The 19,128-nt window shown below is 37.2% G+C and overlaps 2 protein-coding genes across 3 annotated transcripts in view; both read right to left on the reverse strand.

Moving 5' to 3' along the window:
* Nucleotides 1–2,298, reverse strand: part of gabbr1b (gamma-aminobutyric acid (GABA) B receptor, 1b) — a 118,931-nt gene extending 116,633 nt beyond the window's left edge. The window contains exon 1 of one of the 2 annotated variants that reach the window (XM_026289061.1): nt 1,470–2,298. The gene's annotated coding sequence lies outside the window, so the exon portion shown is untranslated. The remainder of the gene's footprint in view (nt 1–1,469) is intronic. The other variant, XM_026289063.1, reaches the window with a different exon arrangement.
* A 6,634-nt stretch (nt 2,299–8,932) lies between these two features.
* sh3bp5lb (SH3-binding domain protein 5-like, b) lies at nt 8,933–18,837 on the reverse strand. The gene is made up of 6 exons (XM_026289064.1): nt 18,013–18,837; nt 17,721–17,783; nt 16,917–17,045; nt 12,679–12,840; nt 11,150–11,323; nt 8,933–10,644 (listed from the first exon to the last, which is right to left on the reverse strand). The coding sequence occupies exons 1-6, from the start codon at nt 18,256–18,258 to the stop codon at nt 10,021–10,023; spliced, it is 1,398 nt and encodes a 465-aa protein (XP_026144849.1). The 5' UTR covers nt 18,259–18,837; the 3' UTR covers nt 8,933–10,020.
* Nucleotides 18,838–19,128: the final 291 nt, after the last annotated feature.

Here is a 19,128-nt window from a genome sequence, read left to right on the forward strand (position 1 = left end):
AGGACCCTTAACATTACACGATTTGGATGCCTCCTTTATTTTACACACTCATTGCACTTCATAGAGCATTTTACAGAAGAAACGATCAATGAAAATCATCCAAACTGTGAAGTTTTGAGGCCCTCCAAGTCCTGGATCAAGAAATACTGAGCTATGTAAGAGCTTCTCAACCCTATTCCTGAAAAATACACATTTTGGGTGGCTTTCAAGTCTCATGTATCCTAATCTCAACATTAAAAATTCAGCAAGGAAGGTTGATTCATTACATTATGTCATTTTAGGGACTACACATTTTGCGTTTCCTCATTTTATGTTGTTAAATTATAATAATGTTAACACACCAACATATTTAAGCTGCAAAATGTACTGGTACATTGTACTGGTACAACAATGGAAGCCCACATGATCACCCTTACTGTAAAAAGTTTTTTTTTTTTTTTTCTGAAGTTGTAAACGCTCATTGGAGTGTGTTTTACAGGAAAATACTATTTGAGTCTTTATACTTCCAAACTTCACATTTGATTCAATGTGTTACTTTGTAATTATTTGTGATATGCACTATTAATTAACTAAACATCATAAATATTAAATTAATACTAATAATTGAAACAAAAAGAATACAAATCTTTTTTTGATAGATCACACAATATATTATATTTCACTGCAAAATAGCCTATGCATGATGTCTTCAGAATCTCTTTAAATCACAAGGTAATTAAGACTTATTAAGACTCATTAATAAACTTTTACAATATTTTACAGTAGAAAAAAATAATACCCAAGCAAGACAAATACTTTAAGTAGTTAGTACATAAAAAATTACTTTGGTACATGAGACCCAAAGCACAATAGCAAAGTTCAACAAGGAGAAAAGCTTGCACACATAATTGTAGCAGATTTCTAACAAAACAATTTTATTTAGACGCCAAAACGTGAAAAAATGCAAAGAGCTCAGTGCAAAAACAAAACGTTTTCAATTCACATCATCATCATCAGTTTTTTCCCTAACAGTACATTTATATATACTGTCTTTTAAATAGGCCATTTATTTTCAGAATATAATAAGGTAACTTATTATTATGATACATATACATATATATATATAGTTCTCATTTTAGGTCTAGGAGCATTCATCCAAAATGTGCAATTTCTTGAGGCTCCCCAGGACCCGGATTGAGAAGCAGGGCTCTACATCAGCACCGTGGACAGCGACCATTCAAACACAAGAGCTCTACACAAAACACTTCAGGTCAGCCTGCCCCTCCACTACGCCGCAGGACCCACTGAAACGATGTTTTAGTGGGATTTCTACACTACAGCAGCTGGGCTTTTTTTCTGAACACAGCCTCTGTGTAGTGTCTCAAAGCTGCTAAGAAACCTCATGATGACACATTCAATTAAACTGATTCACTGTAAGGTAGATGAGACAACAAACGAGAACAATTACTGCACCCAATTGTATTACTTACTGCGTCGTGCAGGCTCTTTTGGGAACGGTCTGTGGAGATGGTCCTTGAAGGATGCTTGATATAGCCAACGCGCGTGTGTGTGCGTGTGCGCGTGTGTACGTGTGCGTACTAGTAAGACGACAAGTAAATAAATATGCTCTTTTAATTGCTCGCGCTAGGCGTTCACTACGTATTAAACTTCAACTGCCTCTGTGCGCGTGAAATTGCTCTCGTACGATTAATATTGCGTGCGTCGCTTGTGTGCGAGATTCACCTTGCACAATTGCTTTTAAATATCCGTGTGCTTAAATAACAGTCAAATGTTTTACAATTAAACAAATAATAATAATAGTAATTAGAGAACAAGATATACAGTTGTGCTTCGCGTAAATGTATTGCTCGATTACAGCGAGTGACAACAAATTAAATAAAGCGGACACGCAAAAAAGAAGCTGCGCTACACGTAAACGTTCACACACTACTGTTTACAAACGTGCGTCTGATTGTCGTTTTCCGCAGATCGCACGAACATCAGACGCTAGCGCACTTGCCATGATCCCGTCGCCTAAAAGACTTGCAGTTGAAAAATAAATACGATATATCGATGGGAATCAAACGGCTCATGAGAGTATCCTCTGTGGAAGCCGGTCAGGACTGAATATATATGATGTAATATCGGCAAATAAATAAATAAATGAACACGGTAGCTACACACAAACGACGACGGCTCGCGGAGCCTCCCTCTCCTTCCTCGCGCTCTCGGAAACGCTACTGTCCCTCGCTCGCTCGCGACGTCACAGGGAGGCGCGCGCCTCTCTCATCTGCAGTCTGTAGTGTGCAGTCCGCTCACTACGTGAAGACACCGCCGGTGAATAGAGAGGGAATTAAAGCGCTCATTGGCTGACGGAGAGACAGATGGTGCGCTCATATCCCAGATAAATAGTGCAGACCTCCTCCCTGCGCAGGGTGCACGAGCCAATGGAAGCCCGTGGTCTCCAGACCTTCTCTTCTAGTGAAGTGTCACTTTGATGTATGTAGTCATTCTGTCACTGTATTATATTTTTCGTCGACTGGAGCATCTTGATTCTTTTGTGGGGAACGAAGCTGATTTGCTGGCTAAGTCTTTTGGCTGGTTTTATAAGCCTAGCAAGTTTTATCTGGTAGTCCAGTTGAACACCATGGCTTGTGCAGGTCAGGAGGAGGCCATAAACCAGATATGACTAGCAAACCATCTTAGGTTGGCTTAACATGGGTTGGTCCTTCAGTTGTCACGTTCAGGGTGACTACTCATCCTTCCAGTGCTTTCAAGGCAGCATTGTAATATGTATATTCCCGAAAAAAAAAAAAAAAACAGCTCAAGCTACTGGAAGCAGAAACAAATTACAACTTATGTGCTGCTTAATAGATTATTTAAATTATAATTTACAAATGTACACATCGACTTTATTTTGTTGAATACCATCACATTTCCAGTGTTCTGGCCTTTACCTCTTGCTCTAAGTTTTAGCCTCCACTTTTGAAGCAATCTATGAACAAAGAGAAGAGATTTTTACCACAGATATCTATTCTTTGCACTAAATAATTTGACATTTGAGGACATATATTAAATTACTTTATTTCAAATGTCATACATGCATATTTTGCAGCTGTGTTGTAAGTGCACACATTCACGCAATGAACATCTACAAATCCAAAGATTCATTAAGATAAGTATATTTATTATTACATTTTTCAGATACTTCTGATTGCAAGAGTTGCAAGACTTGAGGTTGATATTGAAGCATTCTGTTTTACTCTTACTGTTTTATTTCTGCTGCTGCATGATATAAAAGCTCAAACTATTTTATTAAATCTATTGAATATATTTATTAAAATTACCATTTTTATTCAGAAATTATAAATTTCTACGTTTCACACACAACGAAACAAGCAAAATGTAATTCAATAATCTATATTATTCACATTTTTTAACAGTGTGCATATGTATGTTTGCATGAAGACTTGCACTGGTCTTCTTTCCTTAATGTATTTGCATAATGAATTATACAATTGATTATTTGTGCCAAGGCTGTGTTATGTGACAACAGCAAAGAATCAAAACCAAAGCCTATAAACCTAAGCTTACTTACAACTAAAGCTGTTCAGTTTGTTGTCCTATTACCCAGTTGGAAATTAGCATTTTTGAGCCATGGAATTGTCAATGGGTTTTGGGAATGGCAATTTACAGTTTATAAATAAAATTAGGGCTATAACATAAATTCCATATTGGCATAAAGAAATGAAACCAAATCTTTTTGCAGCAAATGCTTCAAAAGAAAATTAAAAAGGAAAATAATTCAAAGTCTTTTCATCCTAAAACTATTCTTAAAAACCTATAAGAAATTCCCAAGGGATCACGTTGTGAATTAGCCTCCCGGATTGGCCTAAAAATCGACCCAAAGACTGAACAGCTATGCTCTTTATGAAATAAAAAGTTAGTTCCCAGTTTCTTGTTTCCGGCTTGGGAATGGAAGAGTTCCTCTGTGAGAGAGCTGCTCTAAACCCTGTTTCTCAGTTCTTGGCAGTAAAAGCTGAGAGGATGAGTCATGCTGGTTGAAAATGATATCTCACTATTCGATGAGAGCAGCATTTATCATGTGAGTGAGGGTGCAGGCAAACATTTAATTATAGACCTAGTCCATTAGAATGTCAACACCTCAGCAGTCTCTTTCCCACAAAGTCAATAATGACCTTTAAAATGTTCTGATTTGCTGGGAAGAAATGCGACACAATTTTCACGTTTGCAACCACCGGTGTCGCAGCAGAGTAATCAAATGGATGGCCATACGTAAAACCAAACCACTGCCACATCTAATTTCATCAGAGGATCACTCTCAAACTCTTCTGAGCATTAGTTCTGTGCTCTCCCATTAGAAGGAAGGGAAATTGGTCAGTGTGCAGTGGGCTGCTGTAATTACTCATGCAGATGCTGTCATCCTCATGACAATAGATTGTCCTTGCTGAGCGCAAACAGAGGAGTACAGAAGGATAGGGAGCACTTCATTATTCCCCGCTGCAAATGTTTTTGTGCTGCCACTTTCAAGGAGCTCTCATTTACATATATAACGCTATGAGGTGGGGGCAAATCATGTACATCAGTCCATAAGCACTATAATTTCACCATAGGGGATGTGCATTCGCATAAGAGGTGCTGTTTCCACACACCAGTAGGCCTATTAACATTCATTTGGAAGAGCCAAATGTATCTCTCTGTGCAGTATTGGTTTACGTGGCTATGAATAATTTGAAGTATTAATTTGAAGCAATTATTATTAGTGGTGCTTGCTGTAACAAGTTTAACTCATCCTGCACCATAAGCGCTTCATATATTGATCATATCATATCATATTCTCAAACTGTGTGGCTTGATGTGTGCGTAAGTGGCTAGATTTATACAGTTTGTCCAAAATGGGGTGTGGGGTTGAGGGGAGAACTGATTTACAGATTTACACAGAAAGATAGAGAGAAAGAAAGAAAGGATTGGATCTTCTAAATTCTGTCTGGGTCAGTTTTCAGATAAATCTTTCCTATGAAGGCCAACTGTTTACGCTCTCCCTATTTCTAGATCAGTTCTATTCATCAGAACTGTCTTGACCTCACGCTCTCTTTTTCTTCAGCACAGAACAAAGCCCTTCACTGGTCAATCTATTCCAAGGTTGTTCACAGACAGGTAAGATCAGTGAAATCACGATTTCCTCACCTGGGATCTGCTTTGTTGGGTGCGACACTTGAGGTCTGATCCCGGGACGAACTCAGCCGGTCTGGGATGAGCAAGTGAGCAGAAGACAGCACGTGCCAAGCTGTGAATGCAGCATCTTGTAGCATGACCTGAAACTGTTTTAGAATTTTTGAATTTAGAATATTAGTAAAAATCAATATTTCTTGAGCAGCAAATCAGCATATTAGAATGACTTCTGAAGGATCATGTGACACTGAAGACTGTAGTAATGATGCTGAAAATGTAGAAATTAATTACATTTTAAAACATACTACAATTGAAAACAGTTATATTAAACCGTAATAATATTTTACAATATTGAGTTTTTTCCTGTACTTTTTGTCAATTAAATGCAGCCTTGATGACTTCTTTCAAAAAACATGTAAAACACTTCCTGTTTTCTGAACACAAGCAAATGCTGCAACTCTTTAACAAACTAAAGTTGCAAGAAAGCAATCTGTAAATGAGTTCTGATGTATATACTTCATGAAGGAACGAGGCTCGTTCCTGTCTGTAATGTACCTCTCCAAATTGACAATCAAAATAATGCATTTCCTGATGTGTTTCCCCTCAGGTATCCCAGCAGTGGAATCAGTGAGTCACAAAGTCCTGAGTGAGAAATATCGACATAATGAAAAGCAGAGAGAGAGAGAGAAGGAGAGAAAACACTGTGAGGGAGTAGCTCTGGTTACAAATGCTGCCGGTGACACCTCATCTTTCAGCTCAAACTCGGCTGTCTTCATCTTGGCCCTTTCTTTCACAGACTCCCACTCCTAATGTCACCTTCACTCCCTGCAGTCACAGAGAAATTAGTCTCTCACCTTAAACTGCCCTCATCCTCCCTTTCACTATGACAATTATCGCATTTTACATCACATTCATCCTTTGCTCTAGTCCTCACACTCCTTTCTCTCCCCAGCGGCCGGTTTCTAGGAGTTCTCTGCTCGATATTTATATCGTTGTTGAATAATTAAAGACTGAGGATAATCTCCTCTTCTCTTTTCATTATGAAAGTCCTGTTCTCCAGCACATCTGATTGATTTCAGGGAGCTGGAGTGCTCCACGGCTCTCGGCTCAACGTTCAGCCTAAAATATCTGAGAAGTCCTAGGAACTCGCCATTCTTCTTGATTACAATTATCAAGCTTTTGAGACACTTTCATTATAGCTGGTGATTAGTGGTGTTTGGTAAACCAAGCGTAAGTAGTACTAATGCTCCTACGCAGGGCTAGCAAATCTAACAAGCCCACAAGACATCATAGCAACTACATAGCAATGCCTTTGTAAAAAAAATTAACGATATAGAAAAAGTCAAATTTTTTGTTAATTGAGAAAGTCGCAATCATGACAAACTTGCAATTGTGAGATATGTTGTATAGTTACATTGTGAGATATAAAAACATATCGTGATATTAAGTCATAATTGGGGAGATAAAAAGTAGCAACTAACAATCCACACTCCAAGTGAGATTAAATAAGACAAAGAGCATAGTTGTTAAATTAAAGTTTTAATATCTCTAACTGTGCAATAAATAAACATTTACAGAATAAGTTACAGTATCAGTCACGTAGAGATTAATTGTACTCATCATACATCAGCTTGTATTTACATAGAGTTCATGTGACCAACGAATGGAGAGAGAGACAGCAGCATACTGGAATAACTCTACAGAGCTTCATCTATTTACTGTGAGGAAAGGTGAGGAATTTGTACTCAGCAGGTTATGATGGGGCTTTCTGGACAAAAACTACAACAACTACATTTGGAAAAAATACCAAAACAACAAAAACATTTGGGAGAGGAGAGTAGGATGTAAACTTGCATACAATAATGTACTGTTCACAGCACGGTTTGTTCAAACAGCTAGCATATTACATGATTTCAGCTAGCATATTACATGATTTCATAGTGTACATCTGTAAAACAGTTATGTCAACAAATACACATCATTCAGTCGCACCACATTTGTTTTATTTACCCAACTTTTCTTGTAAAAAGCAGCAGAACTGACACACATTTCCTTTCATTCCTCAACTGACCTAAAATCTCTCAAAAGATCAAAGTCAATAAAAACAGTACAGTAAAATATATCATAAATGCCACGAACTTAACATTACACGTTGCATGAAATAATACCAACTGACAGCCAAATAAAATTATAAAAACTAAATATTCCAGATATCTACACTTGATGCGAGTGACCCGGAGATGGGAACCAAATACAGCAATATTATAAAAAATATATATATATTCCAGGTTACATACAAGTTAAGTCAGATGAAGAGTGTCATATTAACCATCACCACAGAAAAGACTTTGAGTCAGGCTGAATTTCATTCTCCTAAACAAACAAAAAATTTTTTTAAAGTTACACACTGACGATGGAAGCCTATCAGGAAAGTGTTTTACTGTACCCATAGACCTCCACTCTAAGAGCATTTCCCTTTTCTGAGGTAATAGAAAGAGATGTGAGTTTGATCTGCAATGTTCAATCCATTTCTCACTTGTTTTCCCTCTCTCTCGCAATGTGTGAAGAGTCTTTACTGTCTTTTTTCCCCTGTTCCCTGACCGAGTGAAACAGTAGCCAATAAAAGACAGGATCAGAGCATGAGAACTACAAATCCCTGCGGATTGAATAAAATACATCCTCCTTTTTGTTATTCATTAATTTGCCAAGAACATCTGAACCCCCTCCGCTATAGTGTAGTGTTACAATAATGCCACGTCAATCAGTGTAGGTGTGTAAATATTCTCCTTCCTCTCGATTAATTATGTCCAAAAATGAATTCAATATCATGTCTGAATCTTAGTCGCCACACTTGGAGGAGCTTTGCACTCATTTGAACCGTTTGGTAGGACTATTAGTTATGTAGGACAGTTTCCACCATTTTCAGTAAAAAATAAATAAATAAACAATAAAAATAAAAATAAATAAATAAAATTAAGACTAAAAAAATATAAAAATAAAATACAAATAAAACGTAAATACTTTTTATCCACACATGCTCGTCCTGCACGAGCTCTGTGATGTGCGGTGTGTGATGTCATGGACGCAGATCACAGAGCTCATGCAAGACAAGCTTTTGTGGTAAAAAAATTTGTTTTGAGGAAATTTACCAATCGTTTTACTAGATAAGACTCTCTGAAGCTGCATGGAAACTGCAATTAGCACCTTCAACCTACTGGTTCCTGTTTAAAGTCCACTATATGGGAAGAATCCTGAAATGTTTTCCTCAGAAACCTTAATTTCTTTTCGACTGAAGAAAGATGTGGACATTTTGGATGACTCTGGGGTAAGCAAATCATCAGGACATTTTAATTCTGGAGTGAACTAATCCTTTGATGGTGAAGAAATGTTGATCAATTTGTTTACCAATTAGTTTTTTTTACTCTCAGGTGGAAACGGACTTCCATAGTTAGTGTTAATAAAGATGGAGTATTTAAAAATTGTTCAGAAAGTAAAATACTTTCTGTCATTGATTAGATGATCCGCATATGCCATTGGTTGAGCCAGTGTTGACACATCAGGCTTGTCTGGATTCTTCTCAAGCTTGTTGATCAAGTTGATGATGTTGATTACTATGAAACGTGTAAACTCTTTTTTTTGACGTGACATTCAGCCAAGTATGGTGACCCATACTCAGAATTCCCATCCAAAGTGCACACACACAGAGCAGTGATAACACACACACTGTGAACACACACCCGGAGCAGTGGGCAGCCATTTATGGTTGGGGGTTCGATGCATTGCTCAAGGGCACCTAAGTCGTGGTATTGCCGGCCCGGGACTCGAACCCACAACCCTAGGGTTAGGAGTCAAACTCTCTAACCACTACTAGGCCACGACTTCCCCCAGGGAATCCAGACAAGCCTGATGTGCCAACTCTGACCATAAGTTTGGGGGCGGATCGTCTAACCAATGACAGAAAATATTTTGGGAAACCTGTATGTTTTTGCAATTCCATTAAGTGCCACATGGGCACAGAAATTATACACTTCACCTTTACAAGGATTATTCACAAAAAAAAAAAAAGAAAAATCTGTTAATTACTCATCCTCATGTCATTACAAACCTGTAAGACTTTTATCTTCAGAACACAAAATACAAAGGTATTTTGATGAAATCCGAGAGCTTTCTGACCTTGCATAGACAGCAACACAACTGAAATGTTCTTAGACCCGGAAATGTAGTAAGGACATCGCTAAAACAGTCCTTGTGACATCAGTGGCTTGACTTCAGTTTTAAGAGTCTATGAGAATACTTTTTGTGCACAAAGAAAACAAAACAATGACTTTATTTAACAATTCTTCTCCCCCGAGTTACTATCTTCTGCCATTATAGAGAGTACCACATGCACTGATTACGTGCAGAGGAACAAACACTCATGCATTATGGTACTTTCGATAAAAGGCAGATGACGGTAACTCAGGGTTATTTTTGTTTTCTTTGCACACAAAAGTATTCTCGCAGCATTGTAAAATTGTGGATGAACCACTGATGTCACATGGACTATTTTTACAATGACCTTTCTGGGACTAAAATTTCAGTTGCGTTGGAGGGTCAGAAAGCTCTCGGATTTCATCAAAAAAAATCCTAATTTGTGTTCCAAAGATGAACGAAGGTCTTGCAGGTTTAGAACAACATAAGGGTGAGTGACAATTTTCATTTTCGGCTAAACTATCCATTTAATAGAATGCAGTTTTTTCAGTCTGATTTATTTGTAGTCAGTTGAGAGTCTCTCCTGGAAGCATGCAGGCAAGCTTTAGCCCTCCAACACTGGAGTGGAGTAACAGGCAACTCTAATTTCTTGTTTCCTCACAAACTAACACTTCTGTGGTGCTGCTTCACAAAGCTCTCTTGCTCTCTATCTCTCTGCTCTCTGTCCGTCCCTGAGGCACCGTTCTCTGTGTCCTGTCTCGAGAGGTTCAACACCTCTCTCTCTACTATTCTATCATCGACCCTAAATCCTCTTTCACTCTCTGCCTCTTTCTCCTCACCTATTATACTTCCGACGTCACTAAGGTTTCCCAAGTGCTCCACAGAATCGAACTTCTCCAGGTCGGAGGCGATGGTTTGCAGGCTGATGACTGACATGGAGTCTGACGCCGCCTTCTCCGCCCTCTCTCTCTGGCCCCACCCCGCCTTTCTGTGTTTCTCCACCCACTGCCTGGTTTTCTCCTGATCGGCCCAGTCATTATCCATTAAGGGATTGGCCACCACCCCTCCATACGCCCCTGCCTGGATTACACCCTCAGACTCCGCCCCCACTGGAGAGCTCCGCCCCCCACGGGCTCTGTTTCGCTCTTTGGCAGCACGAATGCGACCCCTTTGGGCATGGATGTGCTCGCTGATTTGCTCAAGGTTGCGGAGGGCGACAGAATATCGGGTTTTCACCTTCGCCACTCGTTCCTCCAGCAGGACGACTTTGGACTTGTGCTCCTGTTAATGAGTGATGATAATCATAGCACAATGGATTAAAAAAAGACAAACAATTTGTCATGTTTATGCACCACATATATCAATGACATTATGGTAACCAGATAAACAGATAACTATCCAATCAGAATTTTTTTTATTTATAATATTTATTTTATTTATAATATCTCTCTCTCTCTCTCTCTCTCTCTCTCTCTCTCTCTATATATATATATATATATAGTATAAAGAAGTAAACATTTTCTAACATCAACCAATTAGTGGTTATTTGCCATATATATATAAAATATAATTGGTTGATGTTAGAAAATGTTTACTTCTTTATACTACAAAATGCAATAGACTAACTAAAAAAGAAATGAACAGTTTGTATGCTACAAGTCAAGGTCCTATTAATTCCACCGACCCCTAGTTTGCATTTCATAGAGGATTTCATTTAGTAACTTAAATCGATACGGCCAGCAGACCTTGAATACCTTTACAGCAGAGGCCAGTCCCTGATGCATACCTCTAAGATGTGGTTGAACTGAGCCTTGAGCTCAAAATAAGGCTTGGACTTTATAATGACCCTCTTAAGAGCCTTCAGCAAAGTCTGCACACGTGCTTCTGCTTCCTGACAAAGCTGAGTGACACGCTGGTGCTCCCTCTCGCTCCTCAAACGCTCCTCTTCTGCCTCGTTCACCTGAAAACAGAAACATGTCCAACGTGATATCCTGTTCTGTTCTCAAGAGACATTTAATCAAATGTATTCTCATATCTTTCTGTATCATTCGTACAAAGACTTGACAATCAATATCGCATCAACCCTGTCAATAACAGAGTATTCTTAGGAGTTTGTAGAAAAGTACAGAGGAACATACAGGAATGTTAAAGGTACAATTTTTGTACTGTTACTGGTAAAAAAAAATTATTCAATATTTTATTACTGATTGTTTACTAAAAAGGTAGAGTAAATGTAAAACTTTTTTTGTTAGCTTCAAGTTAACATGAATTGCTTAACAACCCATTTTTTTCTATAATGTGATGCATTTCAAAGTAATACAGGATACTGAATGAGGAAAAAAGCAAGACTTTTGGGAATTGAATAAATTGTTAAAAGAGGGCATTTCAAAACAGAATGGAGTCAGACTGAATGTGAGTTTGCTGAAATAACGATCCAGAAAGCCATTCGGCTGGAGTGACATCAGGATAAAAGGGAATTTTTTTTCATTTGGATTAAAGATAACAAAAACAATTGTATTCTTTGGAATAAATGCACCAATAAATCATTCACAATAAAACCAGGCATATCCAATGTTTTGTTCTTTTGTAATTTGTTCCTTTGACATTTAATTTGTTCTATTGTTTCTATTCTATTGCATGCAATTTGTTACTTTATTCTTTTTTTATTACGTACTATTTACTTGAATTTACTAGTTATTTGTATTTTGTTTCCATTCCTTGTTATTTTTCGGTACTTTATTACTGGCTGTTCACTTGAACGATTCATTTATAATCCTGAATCAGTGTTTATTTAATTTGCAACTTTCACTTGAATGATTTATTGAAAAAACTGAAGCCATAATTGTAAAAAGTATTTTCTATGCTACTGGAATTGGCATCAAGCATCTTGAAAATTCACTAGCATTGGTAATTGACTACTGAAGTTTTGGTGACAACCCAACTGGGAACTAAAACTGTGTGAAATCATCCTATCGAAGAAGTGCTGCTTCCATTTTACTGGCAGGGTTTGAATAAAATATAAATGAAGACATGTAACCTTGATCTTTAAGTGTAGGTGTGCATTCATCAGCATTATTGATTGCTCCCACTGTGTCAATCAAAGCCACACTGCCTTTAAAATCCACACTAACCAGCTGGGCACATTTAAAGAAGACACATTCAACAGGGCAAACCTAGAATTCTGACGATGAGGGATTGATTTTAGCAATTAAGACCTGTCGTAAACCTAAGACAACTTGTGTTTTTGAGCACAAATTTATGCCACAGCCTATTGCCGTAATTATCTAAGAGCGATACAGAGTCACTTTGTCGTACCTTTGCTGTGGCATGGTTTAGCATCTCTTGCCAGGTAGGGTCCAATGTGTTCCTGTCAGCCAATAAACCTTGCTCAGCTACATAAACCATCTCTCTGGCAGCCGCGTGCATGGAGACAGCCCTCTCGTACCTCAGCGCTGCCTTCTGAGTCTCCTGTTGAGCCTGTGCGTAAGGTCATCCGTCATATTTCATATACAGCAATCAATCACTCAGCTCTGCAAACATGCAGCCAATCAGAGGAAGGGATGCTGACCTTACAGAGAGCCATAAAGTGAATGGGCACTACAAATCCTTCCAAACTTTATATCAGGTTATATGCAATCTATAAAACACTAGCTACAGGATGTGGGATTAGTATGGAAGAACATAATTCTACAGCAATATTAATTTTTATGTAATAAGGCAAAAGACAATAGAGATGTACTCTGTATAGCACTTCACAAACCATAACCATCCACTTTAAATAATGAGGATGAAATGGCCAATGGGAGTTGAGGAATGTAAAGCTGACATCCAATCATAACTCTAATAAGGCTGGATCTGAAAACCATTTAGCTGAAAAAGCCTGGCTTGCTGTCAGTGAAAATTGCTGTGCACAGATCAGAACACCCAAGCCAATCAATAAAAGTCAGGAACCGAGAATGGCAGGCCATATTTCATTGGGATAACTCGCTGGAAATATGGCATCCTCGCCAAGGATGATATCTGACTTTGGCTATGTTCCCATCAACAACTGCACTTACTAGCAGACTCTTCAAATGCTCAGTTTATAGGAGAGGATCGAATGATGTCTCCATGAATGAATATATGAAGCCAAGACCCTTTTTTATTGGTGCGATAGCCATGAATATCACCTGTAAACTTGTGACAGCAGTATAAGTAAAAAGATGGGGACATGCACAACTCCAGAAATTCTTATCAAAACTGAAACTACATTATGTTATAAATGGAAGACCGAAGTCAAAGCTAAATAAACCAACAGTTTATTTGAGATAACTCAACACATACATGCAGAAGACATTGGCTGTTCATTGCGGTTCATACAGCACATGCTAATAAAAACTCCCTCTCAAAATTTGGTTGTGAGACCTGAAAGAATAAGGATGCCGCTCTTGTTTATAAATGAAAGGTTTGTGAATATAAGTGTATTTAGCATTCAAAACAGGACTCACAACCAAATTCTGCTGCTGTGTAAACGTAGCCTTTATTTTACACAACATTTACTGATAAAGATTTATTCAAATCACTTGGGAGGAGTAAAATATGCCTGTAAAAGGCTTTCTTAAAGCATAAGGACACTACACATCAGACATCATTTTCAGAAAACTGTCATATTTCTCAGCAAAACCCTATCAGACATTGTATAATATAATAAAATACGAGATAAAATGCGATAATATATATATTTTATAATATATAATATGAGAACTGAATTCAAAACTGTTTTAATTCTCACACACACACACACACACACTCACCTGAATAGATTAATTCTACTGTTCAAAAGTTTGGGGTCAAAAGAAGTTTTGTGTTTGAGTGTATTTTGAAATGTAATTTCTTTCTGTGATGCACAGCTACATTTTCACCAGCATCATTACTCTAGTCTTCCAAGTCACATAATCCTTCAGAAATCTAAAGTTTTGGGTTAATAATTTTTTGTTTGAAAGAAATTAATGTTTTTATTCAGTAAAGGAATCTAAGGATGTGTTAAATTGATAAAAAGTAATAGCAAGGACTTATATTGTTAGAAAAGATTTCGATTTTGGATAAATCCTGTTCTTTTTAACTTATTATTCATCAAAGAATCCTGAAAAGGGATCACAGGTTCCAAAAATATTAAGCAGCAAAACAGTTTCCAACGCTGATAATAAATGAGGATCAAATCAGCATATTAAAATTATTTTTTTAAAGGGTTATGTGACACTGAAGTCTGGAGTAATGATGCTGAAAATTCACTAGGAATAAATTATATTTTACAGTATAATAAAATCAATGATAAATTGCGATTAATCGCATCCAAAATAAAAGTGTTTCTATGCATAATATATGTGTGTACTGTGTATGTTTATTGTGTATATATAATATAAATACACACACATTCAGTATATATTTTGAAAATATTTACATATTTTTACATGTCTGCATTTATATTCATTAATATTATATATAAATATATTTTATATATAAAAATAACATATTTTTTCTGAAATATATACATGCATGAGTGTGTATTTATATATATATACATAATAAATATATACAGTACACACACAAATATTATGCATAGAAAAACGTATTTGTTTTGGATGTGATTAATCATTTGACAGCAATGGTTAAAACAGAAAAGAGTTATTTTAAATTTAAATAGTTTTACAATATTACTGTATTATTTACTTATATATATATAAATATATTTACTTATATATATATATATATATATAAAATCTTACTGATCCCAAACTTTTGCAAGGTAGTGTGTGTACATATATGGGAAGGACACATAGTTGTGGTGATGCTGCCCTCATCAGTTGCCCATAACTGTGGCTGTTATCATTGTATTGCATCTCTCATCTTGTATTTGTCATATTAAAAATCTGTGTGTGTGTGTGTGTGTGTGTGTATTAGAAGGCTTGCATAAAAAATGCCCTTGAAAATTTTGCTTCTAAATTGATCTCTTTTAGAGCAGTTCTTCTTCAGCCAGACACATTCAGACAGATAGCTCTGTCACAGACTCATGTATTGTGCTGCTGTTTGAGCACGTCACCATTAGCTTTGCATTTTTAAGACAGAATGTCAAGTTAAAAATAGTCCACATTTTAAAGAGTGTGTCTCTAGACCTTTACATTCAGTTTTTTTCTTTGCTCTCTGGGTTTTGTGTAGCCTCCTCCCTTAGAAGCATATCTGTGTCAATGAACCCAAAAACCAGCCATATTATACAGGGCTTTCTCAAGACTGATAAGCTGAAGAGTCGTTCAGGCGGCCCACAGTGTGGTAAGTTTTGAAAATGTGTTTTTTGCACATACCTAATAGAGCTGTGGCGAAATCTCGTGGTACAAGATCTTGCAAGATCCGATGTGTCTTGCGAGAACGTGATGATATCCTCACAAAACAATTTGCAGTGTTTACATTAGAGCTGCACTATTAATCGTTTACAGATTGCAATCTCGATTCAAACACCCACGCAATCTTATTCCTGAATGACAACAAATCAGCTGTCTATTATGACTGTTTCACATCGCGAGTGTCAATGGAGCATGGAAACACATTTTGTCGCTGCCCATGTTAATAAATCATTCATGGTGCTCCTGATACAGAAAGAGCAACACAAACAGTCTTTTCAACCACACAACATTATCCCTGTGACAGATATTTAAATAACAGAAGTACTAGGGTAAACGTTTATAGTTTTGGTATAAACTCTTATTCTCTAGAGTTCTCTAGAGTAGCTAGAGCTTATACTCGTCCTCCAGGTGTTTTTTGTGTATTATTATTTGTTCAAATTAATTTAGTAAAAGACTTAAGCAATGAACATTTTGTCAGAACCAGTAGTAAATTACGTTACTTTGTTTATTTGTTTTAACTTTTTTTTTTTGAATCGTGATCTCCAATTTATATAAATAAAAACATGATTCCCAGTGTATCCAGAATCGTGCAGCTCTAGTTTACAAGTTGTTAATTGCTGTATATAATTCTTTAAAATAGAAGTACCAGCTAATTTCAAAATGCACCTACATTTAATAAGAGTTTTTTTCCCAATGTATTTCATCACTGAGGATTTCTTTAAAATAATAATATTTCATATATATATGTGTGTGTGTGTGTGTGTGTCGAGAGAGAGAGAGAGAGAGAGAGAGAGAGAGAGAGCACTACATTTACTGAACTTGTCTACTCATCTGCACAGTTTTCATGAGAGGGACGATGATGACCAAGTCAAAGTTTAAATTCTGCGTTGCTTCAATTGTTTTCAATTACACTCTGTAGCCTCAGCTAAACGATTTCCATCAGTTCAATTACATATTCAAAATTGGCTGCAAAATGCTAATGAAAAGTGATGTGCAAATCACACCTCGTCTTATCAGGGTTAATCACATTAACACACTCACTCTTTCACCATAACGATCACTGCAATGAGAAATGTTTTCTGCTTCAGCGGGAGGATTTTCGCAATAATGAGAGACTGGAAATGAAGCAGCAAACTACAAAAACATCTTGCACTCATCCGACACACACGTACACACCTCTTTAGCGAGCCTACGGGCTTCATAATAAGGTCTGGCTTTCTCAATGCAGGCTCCCAGCTGAGAGCCCTGAGCGTTGAGTTTGCGTGCTGAGTCTGTAAGGATCCTCCTGTAGCTGGATCTCGCTTCCTAAACGAGTTTTAGACAGAGATAATGAGAAAGAGTGAGAAAAACAATGCTCAACTTGAGTTAAATATTGTAAACAATACATTCATTATTACTCTAATTTAGTGTTTCTCAACCAATGGGGACTCACAACCCAAACATGGCTTATAAAGACAGTAGTAAAATAAATAATATCGAAAGAAAATATTAAAGGAGTTGGCAGAGGCTACTAACACTACCACCGCCCACCAACATGTGTTTTAGCTAGACAACAAAAAGACTTCTGCTGGACATCTCCAGTGGTGAAGATGGTAAAGTGCATAATTACTTTTTTAACTCAATCAACCATAGTTCAGTTCCACCTTTTGCCGCCTTTTAACTCATTCTTCTCACTTTTCACATATTATATCACAATGGGATGCATGCATTTACAATAACAATGCAGCTTTGCATCTTTGCAAAAAAAACAAAAAACATAGCTTTGCATCACAGAAATAAATTACATTTTTGTGCACATCTCATTTGCTGTTGTTAAACTGAATTACTGCATCAAGACAATAGAACAGGTGTGAAGTGATCCCCATCAAACTGTGTGACCAAATCTGATGTCAAGACATTATATTGTTTAAAACTGAAGATCTCTCTTAGGCTGTATGTATGGTTTTGAGACAAAGCAGTAGTGTCATACACATTACTCACATCCAGCTGTAGTTCAACTCGGTTGATCTCATCACTGGCCTGATTTAAGTGCTCCAGCTCCTCCTGACAAATGAGAAACAGGGAGGGAGTACACTTAACATTCATTTACTATTATTACAAGTATTAAATAACAAACAAAGGTACATTAATTCATATAAAACCAGCAAAAACCAGACAAACTAAACATTTTACTATTATAAACCATTAATTGAAGCATAATATGTATCATAGTTCACTGAGTTTATTTTCATAGACACAGTATCAAGTTTATTTTGGGTCCAAATCCTAAAACCTGAATCCTGGGGTCCAGCTCTTCCTCATATTGCTCCTCATCTTCATCAAACTCATCCTTATCTTTCTCCGCCACCACGGTGTTCTCGGTTTTGATCGTGATTTCCTCGTTTCCTCCATCCCCGCTTCTGTTTTTCAGGGTGTCGTCCCTCTCACCGGTGTCCACCGCGGCGCTCTGCTCTCTCCACTCCCCGGACTCAGGCTCCCCGGACCCGGGGGGGTTCTCACGCTGACGCCCCGGTTCCATCCGTGGCCTTGATAATGACCCGTTTTGTTTTTTTAAATACGAATATATAAGTGCTTAAATGTTTGGCATGCCTAAATACACATTTACCCGATCATTTACCGGTAAGTGCTACATTATCGGTGAATGAGAATGATTTAACGGCGCAGGCGTGTTGTTTGTAGCGTAGCGTCTCGCAGCGATGAATGACCCGAGCTGAACCGTTAGCTTCGCGGCTAACTGCAGAAATCACAGCCTCTCCAGACCGCACTGCTCAGGGCTCATAAAATACAGCGACAGCTCCAGACAGACATAGATAGACAGTTACTGTTATTGTCCCAGTTTGGTTGTGTTCGTTTCCGTTATTTCTTACCCTCCCTATTTCTTCATCTCTTAACTGCCTTTTTAGTTTTGGTCCAGGATGATCATTACAAACATTTCCCATGGAAACCGTTCCAAAGTTTTAGCCTGGTTACTCCAGTTATCGTTATTACTGTAAAATCAAGCGTCAGAAATTATATTTATATAGTTTTTTTCCCCCGCTGATATTTTTTTTTAAATATGATGATAACAGCGGTGGCTAATACACGAATTATTGTAATTCAAAATATGTGAATCTCGAGGCACCTGACAAGTACACGTCAAGTATTTCACCTTAAAATAGCATTTTACCCCGGACACATCAAATGTAATAAATAACAAAGAAAAAATATATTTAAGAGTTATTTAACATTATTAACATTACTTTGATAATTAAGTTCATTTTCGTATTTTTCTTATTATCATATTGCAAAGAAAATACCACGTAAGCCTTTTACTTACATGTATCATTATTATTCCTACTGTATCTGTTATTTTACTCAAGTGAAATAATATTGCAATGTAATTATTCGC

Source organism: Carassius auratus, chromosome 19 (genome assembly GCF_003368295.1).
Source record: "Carassius auratus strain Wakin chromosome 19, ASM336829v1, whole genome shotgun sequence".
NCBI classification, from domain to species: Eukaryota; Metazoa; Chordata; class Actinopteri; order Cypriniformes; family Cyprinidae; genus Carassius; species Carassius auratus.

What these genes read in the sequence shown, in the direction of transcription:
- sh3bp5lb (XM_026289064.1), bottom strand. Translation starts at nt 18,258, where the DNA reads ATGGAACCGGGGCGTCAGCGTGAGAACCCCCCCGGGTCCGGGGAGCCT. An exon ending in GAGTTGAACTACAGCTGGAT is followed by an intron (nt 17,046 to 17,720) that starts GTGAGTAATGTG and finishes AAACTCGTTTAG; the next exon opens with GAAGCGAGATCCAGCTACAG. An exon ending in TAAACCATGCCACAGCAAAG is followed by an intron (nt 11,324 to 12,678) that starts GTACGACAAAGT and finishes TTCTGTTTTCAG; the next exon opens with GTGAACGAGGCAGAAGAGGA.